At 44.0% G+C, this 20058-nt stretch overlaps 1 protein-coding gene and 1 long non-coding RNA gene across 4 annotated transcripts in view; one reads left to right on the top strand and one right to left on the bottom strand.

Annotated features, from left to right (window-relative positions):
- The window catches only part of wdr7 (WD repeat domain 7), a 241658-nt gene that overhangs the window by 18012 nt on the left and 203588 nt on the right, over positions 1–20058 (top strand). For all 3 annotated transcript variants that reach the window (XM_062972543.1, XM_016995242.2, XM_062972542.1), the window contains exons 2-5: positions 15057–15228; positions 17567–17673; positions 17947–18025; positions 19073–19247. In XM_062972543.1, coding sequence (XP_062828613.1) covers positions 15070–15228; positions 17567–17673; positions 17947–18025; positions 19073–19247 — 520 coding nt within the window. In that variant the 5' untranslated portion in view covers positions 15057–15069. The remainder of the gene's footprint in view (positions 1–15056; positions 15229–17566; positions 17674–17946; positions 18026–19072; positions 19248–20058) is intronic.
- On the bottom strand, positions 435–7197 carry LOC134296789 (uncharacterized). Its single transcript, XR_010003647.1, has 2 exons — positions 6984–7197; positions 435–639 (listed from the first exon to the last, which is right to left on the bottom strand). It is a non-coding gene; the product is annotated as an uncharacterized LOC134296789 (long non-coding RNA).

Genomic DNA, 20058 nt, shown 5'->3' with positions numbered 1-20058 from the left:
TGAGAACGTGTGGATAGTTGATATAGATGTGGGCAAAACATAGGAGAGAATTATAGGGTCAGTTTACATGTCCCAACAAGGGTTTTCCCAGGGAGGATGCAGTGAGGGTTTGAAGTTGGAAGGGTATTAAATGGTCAAGTGGACCAATTACAATATTGAAGAGAAAAGTGTTTTTCTCCACTGTGGACATTATTGTGTGTATATATATATATATATATATATATATATATATATATATATATATATAAATGCAATTTGCCTAGTTGTCTACACATTTCAGAATCTGTGGATATGTGACATAGATGTGGGTGAAACGTGAGGAGAGAATCATAGGGTCAGCTTATATGTCCCAGAAAGGATTTCCCAGGCAGGATGCAGTCAGGGTTTGAAGCTGCAAGGGTATTGAATGGTAATAAAGGTGACCAATTCTAACATTGATGACAAAAATGGTTTAATGGATCCTGGGGATTATTGCACATATGTATAAAGCCCTGCTTGCCTAGTTTGCGATAGACCTGATAACCTGTGGATACCTGACATAGATGTGGGCGAAATGTGAGGAGAGAATCATAGGTCTAGGTTACATGTCCCCACAAAGATTTCCCAGGCAGGATGTAGTCAGGGTTTGAAGCTGCAAGGCTATTCTGTTATGATTGAGCCTCATGGCTCTGTTTCTGACAGACGTGGGCGTAAGACTCCTCGAGAGTCAGATACTCTCGAGGAGCGAGAGAGAAAAAGACTGCGAGACATATTTGCAGCACCATCTGACGAAGAATCTTTCGAAGGGTTTACGGAAAGAATGGAGGAGGGGCTGGTTAGCTCAGAGGAGGATGAGATGGATTGGACTCGGGTAAGGGAGGAATTGGGTGCCACTGGCCATGATGGGACAGAAGATGAATGGGGACCTTCAGGATTAGACCCATGGCTTAGCTGGAGGGATGGGACGGGATCCACAGCTGGAGATGCTGTTGGGCGTAGTCAGAGGTGTTCCAGCTCTGACGAGGAAAGTGATGAGGAAACGCCCGGGTTAAGGAGGACAGCTGACAGTGATGAGGATTTGTAACTGGCATAAAATGGGGCTTGGGAGCAATTGCAAATTGCGTCGGGCAAGGTAATCTGGGCAAACGCTTGGGATTCGTGTGTGTGTGTGGGACGCTTCCCTGAAGACTTGTGTGCTTTCCTGTGCTGAGACGTAAGTTGATTGGAATCCAGGGTCAGACGGCGGGAGGGATTGTGTGGGCATTTGTTTGTGCAAACCTGTGCTTACTCTTATTAGCTTGACCTTCCGTCGTCTTCTTGACGGACGCCATCTCCTGCTTTGAGAACTCGGACTGAACTGACCACGGCTTGTCTTCCCCCCTTCTTGGACTTGGAAAAACTACAAACGTCTGCTTCTGGCTTTGATCTACGGAACGGAACTGGTCTACTCTACTGCTAAAATCCCTGGCTGATTCGTTCGTGTTGGAATCCTGTCTGCTGTGTGTGTGGGAGCGACGCAAGTTACTCTAAACACAGTGTTGGCAGCAGAGAGGAATCTGCTGCCAATTAGTTGCATTCTTTGTATCTTTTGTTCCTTGGCTTTCGTTTTGTTTATACCCAGGCTGAAGAAAGCAGTTTGTTTTTACCCGGATTAAACTCCGGTTTAATCCGGTTTATCTTTTGAACATTTACTTTTGCCCCTTTTTGCTCCTAAAGGCAAAAATTGCCTGGCCCTTGTGTTTTACGGGCATTTTTGAGTTCTGTAATCTAATAAACTCTGTTACTTTGAATCTTGTGGCGTTCTGTCCTTGACAGATTGCCCGACGCCCATAAAAGGTTTATTGCAGCAATAAACCCGTCAGGAAGACGATGGATGAGTTAAGGGCCAAATTAGACCAATTGCAAACGGCTGTGACCGTTAGCCAAACAGCTCATGCCGTGAAAGGACATGTTTTGACTCCTGAACGCTTTGACGGAACCAGGTGCAAGTTGCCAACCTTTTTGGCACAAGTGGAGCTTTATTTTTCTCAGCTCAGTGCTCATGCTTATCCTACAGACACTAGCAAGGTGGCCTTTATTTTGAGTTTGTTGACCGGTCCCGCAGGACAATGGGCCACTAATTTAATTTTGGGAAATGACCCAGTCAAGGACAATTTGAATAATTTCAAAAAGTTGTTAACTGATACTTTTGGGGATCCTCTCCGCACGGAGAACGCTGGGTGGGCTCTGTATCGGTTGAAACAGGGAAAGGGGACTGTTTTGGATTACTTAAATAAGTTTAACCTGTATCGCCACCAGCTGGATTGGGGGGAAAATGCATTCATGCTTTTATTTACTGCCGGGTTAAGTGATATGCTCCAGGATGAATTAGCACGCTTGGAGCCGGCTGAAAGCTGGGACGCCTTAGTAGCTAAGGTGCTGCGTTTAGACGCAAGGTTCGAGGCTCGTAAACATTCAAAAGCAATGTGTGCGCCACCCATGCATGTAACCAGGGCACCTGTGGTGATGGGGGAAGAGCCCATGGAGCTTGGGGTCTTTAAAAAGCTGTCTACAGAGGAAAAGAGCCGTAGGAGGCAGCTGGGCTTGTGTTTGTACTGTGGGAATGCTGGGCATTTTGCCAAAAATTGTAATGTGAAACCTTCCCAGCTTTCGGGAAAAGGCCAGCCCTAGTGCGACGTGAGTCCAACGCACTAGGGCTCCTCAAGCAGTCAACTGAGGGGAGGAAGCATGTTTTCGTACCCATTACATTATCTGTTGGGGGAAAGGAACTTGTTTCTACTTTGGCACTGCTGGACTCAGGAGCCACGGTCTCCTATATAGATATTGAGTTTGCTAAGAAGCATGGCATTCCTAGAGTGCGCAAGGCATGCGACGTGTGGGTGGAAGGAGCAGATGGGAGACTGCTGGAGACTGGGGTGGTTAACCAGGAAACCTCAGCAGTAACGTGGGAGGTGCAGGGAGTAACGGGAACGTTTGTGTGGGATATTACGAGCTTGCCTAGATATGATGTGATCCTGGGGATGGATTGGCTAGCTGTAGTAAACCCACAAGTAGATTGGGCAACACGTAAAGTGATCTTAAAGAGGCAGGATTGTTGCACTTTAAATGTTACTCATTCTGATATGGAGGGAGTGCCTGCTGAGTATGGGGAGTTCTCTGATGTATTTTGTAAAAGAGAAGCGGACAAATTACCACCGCACAGGCCATATGATTGCGCCATCAAGTTGGCAGAAGGTGCGAAACTGCCAGCAGGGAGGTTGTATGCCTTGACTGTACCGGAAAGGCAAGCTTTGCGGGAGTTTCTAGATGAAAATTTAGCCAAGGGGTTTATTCGCCCCTCTAGTTCTCCAACTGCGGCACCAGTATTCTTTGTAGCCAAAAAGACTGGGGAACTTAGGCTGGTCTGCGACTATCGGATCCTAAACAAATACACCATTCGGGATAGGTACCCGCTCCCTTTAATCTCGGAACTGTTATCAAGGGTGCAAGGGGCTAAGGTCTTTACCAAGCTTGACCTGCGGGGGGCCTATAACTTAATCCGTATACGGGAAGGGGATGAATGGAAGACGGCATTTAACACGTGTTTCGGATGCCACGAGTTCCGAGTCATGCCTTTTGGGCTTTGTAATGCTCCTGCGGTCTTCCAGAGGTTCATGAACGATGTGTTCAGGGACCTAATTGACCAATTTTTAGTGATTTATTTGGATGATATCTTGATTTTTTCTAAGGACGAGAAAGAACATCGTCAACATGTCAAGCAGGTTCTGCACCGACTGCGGGCTAATGGGCTTTTCGCCAAGGCTTCCAAGTGCGTTTTTCATGTGTCTGAAGTGGAGTTCCTAGGTCATGTAGTGTCAGGTAGGGAACTTAAAATGGACCCACATAAGGTTGACGCCGTTAACTCATGGCAGGAGCTGAGGACTAAGAAGGATGTACAAAGGTTCTTAGGTTTCGCTAATTACTACCGGGAGTTTATTCCGAATTTTGCAAAGCTCACGGTACCTTTGACGCAGCTTCTGCGCAAGAAACAGCCATTTGTGTGGGGGCGGGAAGCTCACGAGGCGTTTCTACAACTTAAGTCTAGTTTTCAATCGGACAACATACTAACCCATCCTGATGTTGACAAACCGTTTGTGGTAGAAGCGGACGCTTCTAGCTACGCGTTGGGGGCTGTATTGTCTCAGAAGGATTCCTCAGGGACCTTGCGTCCCTGTGGATTTTACTCGCGGCAACTAACACCCTTCGAGCAGAACTATACCATATGGGAGAAGGAGTTGTTGGCGATTAAGGTGGCGTTTGAGGTGTGGCGGCACTGGCTTGAAGGGGCACGGCACCAGATCGTGGTCAGGTCTGATCATAAGAACTTAGAGCATTTGCAAACAGCAAAGAAGTTAAACCAGCGTCAAATCCGCTGGGCTTTGTTTTTCTCCAGGTTTAACTTCAAGGTGCAGTTCGTGGAGGGGAAGGCAAACTTGCGGGCCGATGCTTTATCCCGCAAGCCAGAATTTAAGACCAATGAGCAGGTAGTATGTCAGACCATCTTGCCTACTGCCTCGCTGTGTGTTGTAGATAATGAGCTCGGGTTACATGACCAGATCCTTGAGGCTCAGAAAGATGATGTGTGGACACAGGAGCAACTGATGCTGCTCTCAGCAGGTAACCGTACCATACTGCCGCATCTCCAAGATCAAGACGGGGTATTGGTGCGTAGGGGGCAGGTTTACGTACCAGTGGGGGCCCTCAGGTTGGAGGTGATTAGAGCCCACCATGACGAACCCATGGCTGGGCACTTTGGCAGGTTCAAGACCGTACAGCTTATCACCAGGAGCTACTGGTGGCCAAAGATGCGGCAAGACATTCTGCGCTTTTGTGACAGCTGCGCCGTTTGCCAGCAGAGTAAGACGCCTGTTGGGCGCCCTAGAGGGTTGTTGTCGTCTCTACCTGTTCCGGAGAGGCCATGGCAAATCATTTCCATGGATTTTATTTCAGATTTGCCTAAGTCTGGGGGTTATACTTGTATTTGGGTGGTGGTGGATTTATTTAGTAAACTGGCTCATTTTATTCCTTGTTCAACCATTCCGGCGGCCCCTACGTTGGCCTTACTATTTACTAAGCACATCTATCGTTTGCACGGAGCACCCGAGGTGATTATTTCAGATAGGGCTCCGCAATTTGTGTCACGCTTTTGGAAACATTTCCATGAGTGCTTGGGGACTAAGTTAAACGTTTCTTCAGCCTTTCATCCGCAAACGGATGGACAGTCGGAACGGGTTAATGGGCTCTTAGAGCAGTATCTGCGTTGTTTTTGTTTAGATCAACCCACGGCTTGGGTGAAGTGGCTACCGGTGGCGGAGTTTGCTTACAACAATGCGGTGCACACGTCTAGTCAGCATACGCCGTTTGAGCTAACTTATGGCTTTCACCCACGGGGAGGTGTGGTGCCGTCGACCAATGTGGTCTCTTCGGACCCTGTGTATCGCTCTACGGAAATGGCTGCATTGCATGATGTTGCCCGTCGCTTACTGTTGGAAGCTAAGGCAACGCAGAAGACTCAGGCTGACCGCCACAGGCAGGCAGGGGAGGAGTTGGAAGAAGGGGATTTGGTATGGTTATCTTCCAAACATATTAAACAGGCTGGGGGAAAGTTTGCGCCTCGGTATTTGGGTCCCTTTCCTATCGTTAAAAAGATTTCTTCTGTTGCGTTTCGTTTGCGTTTACCGTCTAGTTTAAAGGTCCATCCAGTCTTTCATCGTTCGCTGTTGAAACTTGATACCTCTAGTCGTCGTGGTGCTATAGCGGAGGGTATCACTGCCACTTCTCCGCCATCGGGGGAGGAGGCCTTTGTGAGAGGGGATAGTGTTATGATTGAGCCTCATGGCTCTGTTTCTGACAGACGTGGGCGTAAGACTCCTCGAGAGTCAGATACTCTCGAGGAGCGAGAGAGAAAAAGACTGCGAGACATATTTGCAGCACCATCTGACGAAGAATCTTTCGAAGGGTTTACGGAAAGAATGGAGGAGGGGCTGGTTAGCTCAGAGGAGGATGAGATGGATTGGACTCGGGTAAGGGAGGAATTGGGTGCCACTGGCCATGATGGGACAGAAGATGAATGGGGACCTTCAGGATTAGACCCATGGCTTAGCTGGAGGGATGGGACGGGATCCACAGCTGGAGATGCTGTTGGGCGTAGTCAGAGGTGTTCCAGCTCTGACGAGGAAAGTGATGAGGAAACGCCCGGGTTAAGGAGGACAGCTGACAGTGATGAGGATTTGTAACTGGCATAAAATGGGGCTTGGGAGCAATTGCAAATTGCGTCGGGCAAGGTAATCTGGGCAAACGCTTGGGATTCGTGTGTGTGTGTGGGACGCTTCCCTGAAGACTTGTGTGCTTTCCTGTGCTGAGACGTAAGTTGATTGGAATCCAGGGTCAGACGGCGGGAGGGATTGTGTGGGCATTTGTTTGTGCAAACCTGTGCTTACTCTTATTAGCTTGACCTTCCGTCGTCTTCTTGACGGACGCCATCTCCTGCTTTGAGAACTCGGACTGAACTGACCACGGCTTGTCTTCCCCCCTTCTTGGACTTGGAAAAACTACAAACGTCTGCTTCTGGCTTTGATCTACGGAACGGAACTGGTCTACTCTACTGCTAAAATCCCTGGCTGATTCGTTCGTGTTGGAATCCTGTCTGCTGTGTGTGTGGGAGCGACGCAAGTTACTCTAAACACAGTGTTGGCAGCAGAGAGGAATCTGCTGCCAATTAGTTGCATTCTTTGTATCTTTTGTTCCTTGGCTTTCGTTTTGTTTATACCCAGGCTGAAGAAAGCAGTTTGTTTTTACCCGGATTAAACTCCGGTTTAATCCGGTTTATCTTTTGAACATTTACTTTTGCCCCTTTTTGCTCCTAAAGGCAAAAATTGCCTGGCCCTTGTGTTTTACGGGCATTTTTGAGTTCTGTAATCTAATAAACTCTGTTACTTTGAATCTTGTGGCGTTCTGTCCTTGACATATTCAATGGTAATCAAGTGGTCGAATTAAAACATCGAAAAGTCCTTTTCTGCACCCTGGACATTACAGCACATATATATGAAGGCCATTTGCCTTGTTTGCAACACATTGGAGAACCTTTGGATACCTGACGTAGATGTGGGGGAAAGGTGAGGAGAGAATGATAGGGGCAGCTTACATGTCCCAGAAAGGATTTCCCAGGCAGGATGTAGCCAGGCTTTGAAACCCCAAGGGGATTCAATGGTAATCCAGTGGAGCAATTACAACGTTGAAGAGAAAAGTGGTTTACTCCAAAGGTCATGTAGTTGGGCCCCATTTTGTTCTATCGGAGTGAATGAAAGCCCTCCCGAGAGGGTGCGTTTACCGGTAGGCCCTGCTGGGAGGCGGGAGGGAGGTCTCTGGTCCTCCTCCGCCTTTCGAGGCGGGTTGAGGTGGCGGAGGGTTCGGCTGTTCCCGTTTGTCCTCGTCGTGCGCTCCTTCCTCCTTTTGGCTTTGTTTGGGTGGCGGAGGCGGGAGGAGGAGCTCGTCCTCCAGCAAGTCCATGGGCTGCAGTTTCAGCAGCGAGGAGGTTGTGAGCGAGGCCTTGAGGGAGGCGCAGGGTCTGCACCGCCGCCATCGCCGGTTCAGGAGGGAGAGCCGGAAGTCAGGGCAGTGAAAGGCCCGCCCCGCTGCCTCCGGAGGACTCACGGTTAGCAGTGTCCTCTTGGGGACAGGCGGGGTGTAGAAGGGGCGGGGCTTGCGGCCAAGTGCTTTGGAGGATGTAAAACAGAGGGAAGGGCGGGAGGAGGCTGTGGGGAAGGGTAAGCCGAGGGGATTGCAGGATGGGTAGTTTAGGCTCCTGAGGGGGAGGTGTGCTGTCTCCTGCCAGGCTTTTGCCTCTTTGCCCAGGTATAGTGGAGAGAAATGATTCAGATGATGGGCGGCCGCTAGGACCCATGGGACAGCTTTTTCCCATTGCCTGCCTTCCCTCTTGCCGGCGGCCATGAGGGCTTCTCTTTTCCCTCCCTGGCATGGCTCCCGATGGTGCGTTGTGGGTTCTGTCCATGTGGAGGTGCCTGAAGTGATTTTGTGTTGTTTCAACCTTAAGGCATGGATGATGGGTTGTGTTGTCAAATTTCGAGGTTGGGGGGCCTTTATTTTTGTTGTTTTGCTCAGTGCCGCAATTCCACTACCCTTATATATATATATAGATTAGGATTTCTGGGAGTTGAAGTAGCAAAACATCTGGGGACCCACAGGTTGAGAACCACTGATTTAGGGAATTCAGTTCCATTTGATCTCTGCCAGGCCTTGTTGTTATTAAAGTCTTTCATTTGGGTACTACTAGTTAGCTTGTTTACTTTGGTCTCTGATCGGATTACAGTTCTATTGACTGCCATTGTGTACATTATGCACTGGTTTTGTGTTTGATTTGAATTATTGCTTTTATTGCTTTACTAAATTACATGTTGCCTGGTGTAAGTTTATCTTGAAAAGACAGCCTTTAAATGTCTTCATTTGATATGAAGGATTAAGCCTTGCATAGGTAAAGGCAAAAATAATCTGAATTCCAACTGGACTTCCAGAAAGTGAATCTGGTTGAAATATATCTGAGAGAATTTAGACAGCAAATGAAAGATTTCAGATGAAGTCACTTTCAGGAGGACAATTGTAAGTGGTGAGAACAAGGAACTTGGAAGGGTTGTAGACACAGGAAGCACCATCAAAAGCACAAATCATATTGATTGATAGTATCAAAAAGCTACCTGTCATGGTCAACCTAGCACTGAGGATCATTTGGTGTGTTGTCTGCCTTTGTCTTAGTGTAAATAACATCCAGTTTAAACTTTTCAGTTTCCAAAATCATTTGTTATCTGAAGGTTTCAGCAAACAACTATCACTATAAAAGAAAATGAATAGTTGCTTATTTTGATTGTTTTGTCTCCTCTTTTTTCCTCAATCTAAATGATAGAGGCTTTTCATTTTGTGTTGGGTAGTGTGATTGCCTCAACGCTTCTCTTTCTGTTTTATATTTTCAAAAATGAAGGATCATGGTTGAAACTGTATCAGTGGAAATAGTGGAATATGTCTGCAGCCTCTTTCTACTTTCTGTTTTAAGGGATTCATCAGATGGCGTCTCCATGACAGAAACATATATCATCCCTCCAATCTCTTTTTCTTTTCTTTTCTTTTCTTTTCTTTTCTTTTCTTTTCTTTTCTTTTCTTTTCTTTTCTTGGCTTTGTGTACCATCTTAACTCAATGAAGAATTCTTGAGAACATGAAAGCTTGCATAATACTTTGTGACCTTAATGAAATTATAGTTTGTGGTAGGTTGCATTAAGATATTATAATTATAAAACTGAAAGAGCAAGTAAAATAAATAGCTGCAGTATCCCTTTTAATATTATAGTTGGAAATGAGGTAGCTGCTTTGTTTCTCATTGGAAAGACTATTTAGTTGTGTAATTTTTGATGGCAGAACACATAAAATATTTTTTTCCGATAGCATGCCAAATTAGCAGTTTACTATTAAAGTGATGATGCACTGAGGGATGAAATGATAGCCAGATGTTGTCTTTTCCCTGAAGCATAAACTGTATGTATTGCAGAATTTCAGACTAAATCATAAAAGGGAGGCCAGTAATTAGTCCACAACTAATGCCACTATTGCCATTTTCATTTAGTCTTTCTGACTCAAAATCTAGGAAAACCCTGTGTCAGATAATATTTAAATAGTTACTGAGATAATAATAATAATAAATAATAATAAAACTTTATTTATACCCCGCCACCATCTCCCCAATGGGGACTCGGGGCGGCTAACATGGGGCCATGCCCAGAGCAATACAACATAATAAAATATAAGAACAACATATCATAACACCATTTAAAATACAATAAATAATAATAAACAGAACATCAAGAAATCAAGAAAAAAACAAAACAAAAAAACTATAAATCAAGGGCAGGCCACTTGAACACAAAGATAAAACCCGGAGTGAGAGGGACAGAGAAGTACTCCACTATGGGCAGGGACATTTGGAAGGGGTAATCTGGAGGATAAAAGTTCGGAGGGGAGTAATACGGAGATATATGACAGACATTACTCACCGAAAGCACAATGGAAGAGCCATGTTTTTAATTCTCTCCTAAAAGCTAACAGAGTGGGAGCTTGCCTTATTTCAGTGGGAAGTGAGTTCCACAATCGGGGGGCCACAGCAGAGAAGGCCCTCTCCCTTGTACTTACAAGGCGAGCCTGGGATATAGGCAATGGTGATAACAGGGCCTCTCCGGATGATCGCAAGGAACGGGCAGGTTTATGGAAGGAGATACGATCACGGAGGTAGGTGGGTCCCAAACCGTTCAGGGCTTTATAGATGATGGTCTGCACCTTGAATTGGGACCGGAAGATGAACGGCAGCCAGTGGAGCTCCTTAAACAAGGGAGTGGATCTCTCCCTGTAATTTGCCCCCGTTATTAATCTGGCTGCCGAGCGTTGGACCAGTTGTAATTTCCGGGCCGTCTTCAAGGGAAGCCCCACGTAGAGTGCATTACAGTAGTCCAGTCTGGAGGTAACTAGGGCATGGACCACCGTGGTCAAATCAGACTTCACGAGGTATGGTCGCAGTTGGCGCACAAGTTTGAGTTGTGCGAAGGCCCTCCCGGCCACCGCCGACACCTGAGCCTCAAGCGTCAACGCTGAATCCAGGAGGACCCCCAAACTGCGGACCTGTGATTTCAGGGGGAGTGCAACCCCGTCCAGCACAGGTTGCCACCCAATACCCCGATCCGACGCACGATTGACCAGGAGGGCCTCTGTCTTGTCAGGATTGATCCTCAGCTTGTTCCTCCTCATCCAGTCCGCCACAGCGGCCAGGCACTGGTTCAGCATCCGAGGGGCTTCCTTGGAGTCAGGTGGAAAGGAATAGTGGATTTGCGTGTCATCTGCGTAGAGATGGCAACGCCCTCCAAAACTCCGGATGACCTCTCCCAGCGGTTTCATGTAGATGTTAAATAGCATGGGGGATAAAATAGACCCCTGCGGAACCCCACAGGTCAATGGCCAGGGGTCTGAGCAGGTGTCCCCCAGCTTCACCATCTGGGAACGACCCTCCAGGAAGGACTGGAGCCACAGCAGAACCGTGCCCCCGAGCCCCATCCCGGAGAGCCTCCCCAGAAGGATACCATGGTCGATGGTATCGAAAGCCGCTGAGATATCCAGGAGAACCAGCAGGGTCACACTCCCCCTGTCCAGCTCCCTGCGGAGGTCATCCACCAAGGCGACCAAAGCCGTCTCGGTACTGTGCCCAGGCCTGAAGCCCGACTGCGAGCGGTCCAGAAAATCAGTGTCATCGAGGAACTCCTGGAGCTGCGTGGCAACCACCCGCTCCAGAACCTTGCCCAAAAATGGAAGGTTGGAGATTGGTCTGTAATTGTCACAAACCAATGGGTCTAGCGAGGTCTTTTTTAGCAACGGTTTTACCACCGCTTGCTTAAAACAGGATGGAAATGACCCCTGACCCAAGGAGGCATTTATTATGGCCACAAACCACTCCAACAGCCCATCTTTGGCCAGTTTAACCAACCAAGAGGGACAAAGATCCAGAGCACAAGTGGTCGCCCTCACAGACCCAAGAATCCCCTCCACGTCATCAGGAAGAACAAGCCGGAAAGAATCCCATAAGATGGAACCGACAGGTGCCTCGGTTACCTCCGCTGAAACCACAGTCAAGCTGGAGTCCAACTCATGACGTATCTGAGCAACTTTGCCTGCGAAATGGTGTGCGAAATCGCTACACCGAGTTGCCAAGTCATCGGGAAGCTCCTGGGCCTCAGGAGGCCGCAGGAGCTCTCCAACAACTCAGAACAACTCCGATGGCCTATTGGCTGCAGACGCTATGCGGGCAGTCGTGAAAGCTTTCCTGGCTGCTCGCAGAGCCACGGAGTAAGCCTTAATAGCGGCTTTAGCCCGTGCTTGGTCGGACACATCCTGAGATTTTCTCCAGATGCACTCTAGTCCCCTCCTCGTACGCTTCATCACGGCCAGCTCCTCAGTGAACCAAGGAGTCGACGTGACTCTACGCAGCGAAAGGGGACGTTCGGGAGCGATCGTGTCAAGTGCCCTTGCCAACTCGCTGTTATAACGATCAGCCAGGACATCAACAGGATCGCCAGTCTCCAGAACAGGAAGATCCCCAAGAGACCTCAGAAGTCCATCCGGATCCATCAGCCTCCTGGGGCGGACCATCTTAATGGGTCCACCACCCCTGCGGAGGTTAGAAGCCACGGCGAAACTTAAACAGATCAGATGATGGTCAGACCATGACAATGGAAGAATATTTTGCTCTTCCACTCTGACTGTCCCACTGTCCACAATAAAAACCAGGTCCAACGTGTGTCCCGCCTGATGTGTGGGCCCAGATATAACTTGAGTCAGCCCCATGGTCGTCATGGCAACCATGAAATCCTGAGCTGCACCTGTTAATGTGGTCTCGGCATGGATGTTAAAGTCTCCCAAAACTATGAGTTGTTGGGAGACCAAGGCCGCATTAGAGACCACTTCTGCTAGCTCACGCAGGGAGACTGCTGGGTCGCGGGGTGGACGGTACACCAACAGAATCCCCAAGCTGTCTCGGGCTCCCACCTTCAGCAGGACACATTCAAACCCCATAGATTGTGGAACGGTGCATCTGATCAGGGCGATAGACTGCCGGAAGATCACCGCAACTCCACCTCCCCGCCCCTCCACCCTGGCCTGCTGATGGACCCCGAAACCCGGTGGACACAGCTGGGTGAGATTCACCCCACCCGGTTCATCCAACCAAGTCTCGGTAATACATGCCAGATCCGCCCCCTCATCCAGGATCAAATCCTGGATGATAGCTGTCTTACCATTGACGGATCTGGCATTCAGAAGCAGGACCTTAAGGTTGAGGGGTCTGTCCTGGAGACTACCACACCTATTCCTCTCCAGGGTCGCAATAACTCTGTTGCGCTTCTCCCTGGGTTGTTGGTGACCGTTCTTCCTTCTCCCCCACACCACCTCAATGGGCCCCCCCACGTGAGAACCCTCCTCCTCCTGAGAGATTGGCTTGTTGAGATTGCCAATTGAAGGGGATAGTCAGCTATCCTGGGATGAAAGGCCTCCAAGTGTATTTGATTGTTTAAAAGAGAGGCTTATCTCCGCTGGTATGAGAGAGGAGGAGTCATCTAATATGATAACATCATCTAATGAGGGAGGGGGACTAGGCACAGCTAATGACTGATGACAGGGCTGGGGGGTAGAACAGACATGGCTTGAAATTAGAGACTCTTGTATTTCACGAGTCAGTCCAATGTCTAGGGGGCGGATCACTGGGTCTACTAATACCCTCTTAAGAATAATACCCCATTGTTGGAGTTTAGGCCCGTACAAAAACAGTTCTTCCAGTAACATTCTATCCTCCAGTCCAATGAGAAGACATAAGGAGCGGTTCCAAGATTGATAGTCTCTGCGAAGCCAGTCAATGGTCTTGATCTTCACTTCCGACCGGCTCATAGAAAGAATTTGAGAGAGAGATATATGGACAGCTCGCTTTGATGACCATCTGCCTCTATTTAGCAAAGAGTCTGAGACTTCCACTGCCACCTTGTTGGTTCGCAACAGATTGCAGGAAGTATCTCGAGATTGTCCAAACAGTTCTGGGGACAGTGTGTTGTTTGTCCTTTGGGAGACTCTATTAATTTCCTTCCAGGCCACCCTCCCCTGACCCTCTTTCCCAGATACTAGCCCATCCCCATCCTTGGCCACTTCCAAATCTGATCTATTAACTACTTTCTGCTCCTCTAGCTTTATTTTTCCATGGTCTTCCAGAGCGTTTAGTTCCTCATTGATGTTAGTGGAACTGGTTGGTACAGTTGTTATAATGTCTATAGGAGAAGGGTTTGTCGCAATCAGGGAGATTCCCTTGAAAAGATGATCAATTTTCTTGTTCAGTGTTTCCAGTTGATACAAAACAGTGCTGAACGATTTTCCCAACAAATCACATAGGTGAAGTAGTTCATTTTCCTTCGGAAATTCCTGCCAACTCATTCCTAATACTTCCTCAAAAACCTTCCTATAGTAACCACTCTAATCTTTCAAAATTAACACACCGTTCCTACTGACTCTTTCCACTCAGATGTATATCAACCAACATGCGCACACCATCATTCACATTCTAATACCAACAATATACCAGACAATTAACTTCCTGGAACTCACGAATCCTATGTGATCACTTCCTATGTTTAAGTACCAGATACACAGATCCACTTCCTATCAACAATCAAATCTGTCTTCCTGCATCAAGATAAAATTTTCTCACTCCTATCTAAATACACACACATACACACTCAGAAAGGGGAGGGGAGAAGAGAGAGAGAGAAAAAATAATAATAAAAAAATAATAAAATAAAATAAAAATAAAAAATAAAATAAAATAAAATAAAATGGAATAAAATAGATGGCGGCGATAACATCATTACATGTTTTAAAATGTTTGAGGGAGGTTATTTTGTTGGTCTTGCCACCTTTTGGAAAGAAACTTGATAGATGGGTTTGTTTGTTTTTTTACTTTCTTCTGTCACATTCTAAAGATTATTTTTGTCTGAGCACATCAGGGTCTTGATTTTGGAAGAGAAATATATTTGCACTGCTTGGCTTCCTCTCTACAAGTATTGTTTTAGAAATTTTTATAAAAACATGCAATTTCTTTTCCCAATATTGCTAATGCAGAAGCAAGATAGCATACAGACATACATACCATATTATTTTCTTGAATATTGAAGGACCAATATTCTATCTGTATATGTAAATATATGTATTTTAAGGTTGTCTTAACTGTAATTCATTTGATTTGTTGGATGAGTAAAATATCTATAAAGCTTTGTAATTGTTGTGAAACATGCAATAGCTCTGCTAAAAATTCATTCCTACTTCATTGTATTTATATGAATATGAAGAGCTTTTTAGTAATCAGAATGCACCAGATATTTCAGTAACTTTGCTGATGAAATGAGTTGTGTTTTTTTTTAAGTAACAGTGGTATTAATTAACTTGCTTGACTTTTCAGGTGTGAAATCATCATGGCAGGCAACAGTCTGGTCCTACCGATAGTGCTATGGGGACGCAAAGCACCCACACACTGCGTGTCAGCCATACTACTAATGGATGATGTATCAATGATTGTAACAGGTTGCCATGATGGACAAATATGTCTCTGGGATGTCTCTTCAGATCTAGAAGTAAGTATGTGTGGTGTACTTCATGTTGCTTTGCAAAACTGAGCATAAGGTTTACTTAATGAGCTTTAGTTTATAGATAGGCTGTTGAAACACATTCCTGCATTTCATTTACAATCTGAATTGGCTTTGTGCCTGGTGATCTACAGGCAAGATGTAGCTACAGTAGATATGCTTCTCCCAATGCAAACCTTGCTGATTGGGCTGATGCATAACAATCAATATATGTTATTGATATTCATAGGCTTGCTTTTGTAGGGGAGAGTGTTGATTTTTTTTGAAAAAAATCATTAAACCATGGAAAATCAATGAATCCTGCTGAAAGGAGACTCTGTGGGCTCCTCTTCTTCCTCCCCCTCCTGAACTTTTAGAGGTCAACCTGCTGGATCAATTTAACATGAATAACTAATACAGATACAGAACCTGGGGGAACATTGTTTCTCTTAAACAATTCTGCTTGTAAAAAGGCATTTATTATTTTGCGGTATGTGGAAAAGAAGCATATTTAGCTAGCACTATTTATATGAAGTCCTTAAAAAAGAATCATGTTTCAAAATGCAAATACATAAACAAGAAACTGGTTCTAGATCTTCTGTATTCCACTACTTGATCTTATATAGGTGGGTGTTGTTTACCTTCAAAGTTAGCTGTATGTCAATTGTGTATGTATGGATAATTACAGGAACCTATAAAATTTCCTCAGTGTTTGAATTATTATCAGTAATGAGTACAAGCTGATATATGCTTTGCCAAGTCATACGGTAGTAACTTTTTAAATAAAATATTTTTTCTACCAAGATCCTTTTGATGTTAAATATGAGATTCATTAAATATGATCCAATGTTAGAACAGCTTTCACTTATTCTCATTTAAAACTGCAGCTGCCTATTTTTAAGTAGTAGTTTGTTTGCAAACCAATAGCAGTACATTTTTAAAGTGTTCAGCAATGCTGAATTGAAAACAACTGTGTAAGGCAGTGTATTTGTGCTGCATACTTAGCGTTTCTCAACCAGTGAAAGGTGCTTAGTTGACCTGATGCAGCCTTTAGCATGCAAAGCACAGCTGTCAAATACAGCAGCAGAGACTGTCCTACATTTCATTGAGATACTAGATAAAAGCATAAGATCTGTTGCTTTGCCAGCTAGCTATTTTATACATGTATACTATGGCAATGATATATGAATTGGTCTTTGCTATCTACTGGCAAAAGTTTATATTTGATAGAGCAAAATGCATGATACTTATCGGAGAGAACAACCACTTGGCAACAGAGGAATTAACCTAATGTTTGCCATTTGAAAGAAACTACCATGGATTCTTATATTTAGCCATTGAAATCTCCTTTTGTCTTGGTCTGAAAAGAAAAACTGCTCACCATGTCAGTGTCGTCATAACAGTCAGATGTTTTATGTGTAATGCACCTCAGATGAGGTGTACACACTGCCAGGGGCATTGCCTCATTTTTGCCTAAAAGATGCAACTTGATATCACCTTCAGCTGCTGTTACCAGTTTCTGGAAGTGCTTCTGGGGAATTGGTTGGTGTTAAGGAAGTCTGTTGGAGATATCCAGAAATAATAATCAATCTTTTCAAATCTTGTCTACCAAAACTGGATGTGGCTGTGTGTAGCATAGGGGATGCAAATAAGGATTTGGCACTGCACTTTCTCTATGCCTAATTTAACAATTGAAATGATCAAAACATTTGACTTTGCTAATAGATTTTGAATACAGATTTTGTGATTTTAAATCTTTATTTTAAAGTCTTCTGTATGTCTAATACATAAACTAGCACTCCGAAGTCATTTTAAATTTCAAGAAGCAAAATATTTTAAAATATAATTTGAAAGAGCAATCATAGGTGGAAAACTTGTTTTATCTGAAATAAAATGGTCTTGGTAGTATCACAAAATAGTTTTAGTATTGTCTTGGTCCGGCTAATAATATTCATCATGAGTACTTAAAAGTTGCCCACAGTTTCCTAGAGGCCACAAAGAGATTAAGTATAACACAGGCAATATTCACAGATTAATTTTTAAGGGATTTGTTAGTAATGTCGGAATAAAGTCCACATTAGGGGAAGAGGTACTAGATGATGCATGTTTTGTGCTTCTTCACTGTGAGAAAATAATTGTTTCGAGGCACCTTTCGGTGTTATTCATTCTTTCATTTACTTATTGAAAAGTATCCTTACAGACTTTCACTTCCAAATACATAGAACATAATCTTGGCTACAGGACTATCTAATTAAGTGTTGTCAGAATCTTTATTCCTTAGTTTTAATAGCCATTGAGATATCTTTTCATTAATTATTTCTCTGTCTATCTGTTTCCTTAACACTAGATAAATCCTAGAGCCTTGTTGTTTGGTCATACAGCTTCAGTTACTTGTTTGTCAAAAGCCAGTTCTTCAAGTGAGAAGCAGTATATTGTGAGTGCATCTGAAAGTGGGTAAGTAGGGTTAAGTGACTCTGTAGTCACTTAATAGTTTTTTATTCTGTTTTATTAGTGAGTGTTGTGTAGTGTGGTGTGTTTGATGAAACCCTTTTTTCCTACACTGATTTATAAGTCTGTGTGTATTTGTGGGGGGAATTAAGAATATTCCTTGAGCCTATATCCTTCATCCCTTTACTAGAAGGAGAAGCCAAGGAAGGAGCCAATTGACTCTGGGTTCAAATGAATATAAGGAGATGACTGGTTAATTACTCCTTTTCTGTTGTTTAGGGAAATGTGCCTCTGGGATGTTAACGATGGAAGATGCATTGAATTTACTAAATTAGCTTGTACACATACTGGCATACAGGTAAAACTTTATATGTAAGCTAAAACATTATCTTGTTCTTGATTTATGCATATGTTCTCAAGAAAATTGCATTTACTCAATACATAGGCAAAGTTTACAATAACCCATTAGTGTAGCATGTGTATACCCTGATTCCCTGAAAATAAGACATCCCCTGAAAATAAGACCTAGTAGAGCTTTTGCTGAATTGCTAAATATAAGGCCTCCCCCAAAAATAAGACCTAGCAAAGTTTTTATTTGGAAGTATGCCCGTCAAACAGAACAACAGGGCATGCAGGATTGGTAAATGTATGTACCATAGATTGTTATACATGGAAATAATGGTAGTAACAAGAAATTCTTGACAGTATTCACAGTTTGGTTGTGCTGGTTTGTGATGACAACTACTATACAGTATATAATAAATGTTCATTTTTGTTCCACAATAAATGTGAATTCTTCATGGAAAAATAAGATATCCCCTGAAAATAAGACCTAGCACTTCTTTGGGAGTAAAAATTAACATAAGACACTGTCTTATTTCTGGGGAAACACGGTAGGTATGACAGACCTTTTGAATAACCACAGAACTGAAAAGAAATTCATAATGATAGGGGAAAATTGTCAAAGTTACTATAATTATATTCAGAAATGTGATTACAGGTATAAGGCAGAGATGTCAAAGCAAGATAGTTGACCATTTGGATTTTGTAGACTCATTGGTTTAATGAATTCAATTTTATTCCATATGCATTTGTATGTACACATGGAAAAATTGTAATGTCATTGCAGAGCTAAATAAATCTTAGAGCATACTAGAAAATATCCTGGAAAAAATTAGAAAATAATATAAAACCAAAAGCTGAAAATTAGGAAGTATGAAATGATTAATCAAATATATTGACTAAACTGACTTTTTAGAACTTGTTTGGTGTTCATTTCAGAAAATCATATGGTTGTTGATAATAGTTTTGTTATACCATGCTTTGAAATTGTTATGACAGAACGCTCTCTAAGAATGCTAAATCACAAAAGCTCTGATCTGTGTCTTATATTGTCTTTATTTAGTTCTATCAGTTCACCATTGGGACACAGCGAGAAGGGAGACTGTTATGTCATGGTCATTATCCAGAAATTCTCGTTGTCGATGCTACCAGCCTTGAAGTTCTTTATTCTTTAGTGTCAAAGATTTCACCAGACTGGATCAGTTCCATGAGCATTATTCGATCTCACCGAACCCAAGGTTGGTAAACAACTTTCCTAGCAGCTCTTCTGCCAATTTCAGAACTTTCTGCCAATTTTGACATGCAGTGCTTGAATCAGAGGTGTCCCTCTGAATTTTGTTGGATTTTATGTCTCAGCTTTCCTCACCATTAGCTATGCCAGTGGTTCTCAACCTGTGGGTCCCCTGGTGTTTTGGCCTACAGCTCACAGAAATCCCAGTCAGTTTGCCAGCTGTTAAGGATTTCTGGGAGTTGAAGGCCAAAACATCTGGGGACCCACAGACTGCCAAGCTATACTAAGCCTATTGGGAATTGCAGTCCAATAGCTTGGAGGGGCCCATGTGTCCCCACCCAGTTTTATATAGAGTATATCTTAATGTGCTGTTTTGGAATCCAAATATATTACAGTATAGTGCCTAGGTTTTCAGTTTTTATTTTATCTGTTAGTTAGCAGTTTATTTCAATAGAAAAGTTAAGAACCCCTTTAGTAAGGCTAATTTTAGCTGCTCATCTCAACCTACTTTTGGGTACAACTTGAAACCTAGTCTTAAATGATAGATATGACAAGCAATTTAGTTTCAACATATTCCTCATTGATATGCTGATGAATTGTAGTTGGTGCTTTAAATTACATTGCAAAGCAGTGCAGTATGATTATATTTCTGAGTGCAAGAGCAATATAACATGCCTAAATAAAGAAAATTGGTTAAGAGAATTATCAGGATCAAATCTATAGAACAAAAAATCCAAAACTCCAGATTGATTAGCAGTAAGTTGAACTATATGGCATGGAGCTGACTGGATAACTAACCTCCATCACAAATGTATGGA

The sequence above is a fragment of the Anolis carolinensis genome, chromosome 2 (genome assembly GCF_035594765.1).
Source record: "Anolis carolinensis isolate JA03-04 chromosome 2, rAnoCar3.1.pri, whole genome shotgun sequence".
Lineage (NCBI taxonomy): Eukaryota > Metazoa > Chordata > Lepidosauria > Squamata > Dactyloidae > Anolis > Anolis carolinensis.
The sequence above is the reverse complement of the archived record's forward strand: the minus strand, read 5'-3'. Positions and strand labels throughout refer to the sequence as shown.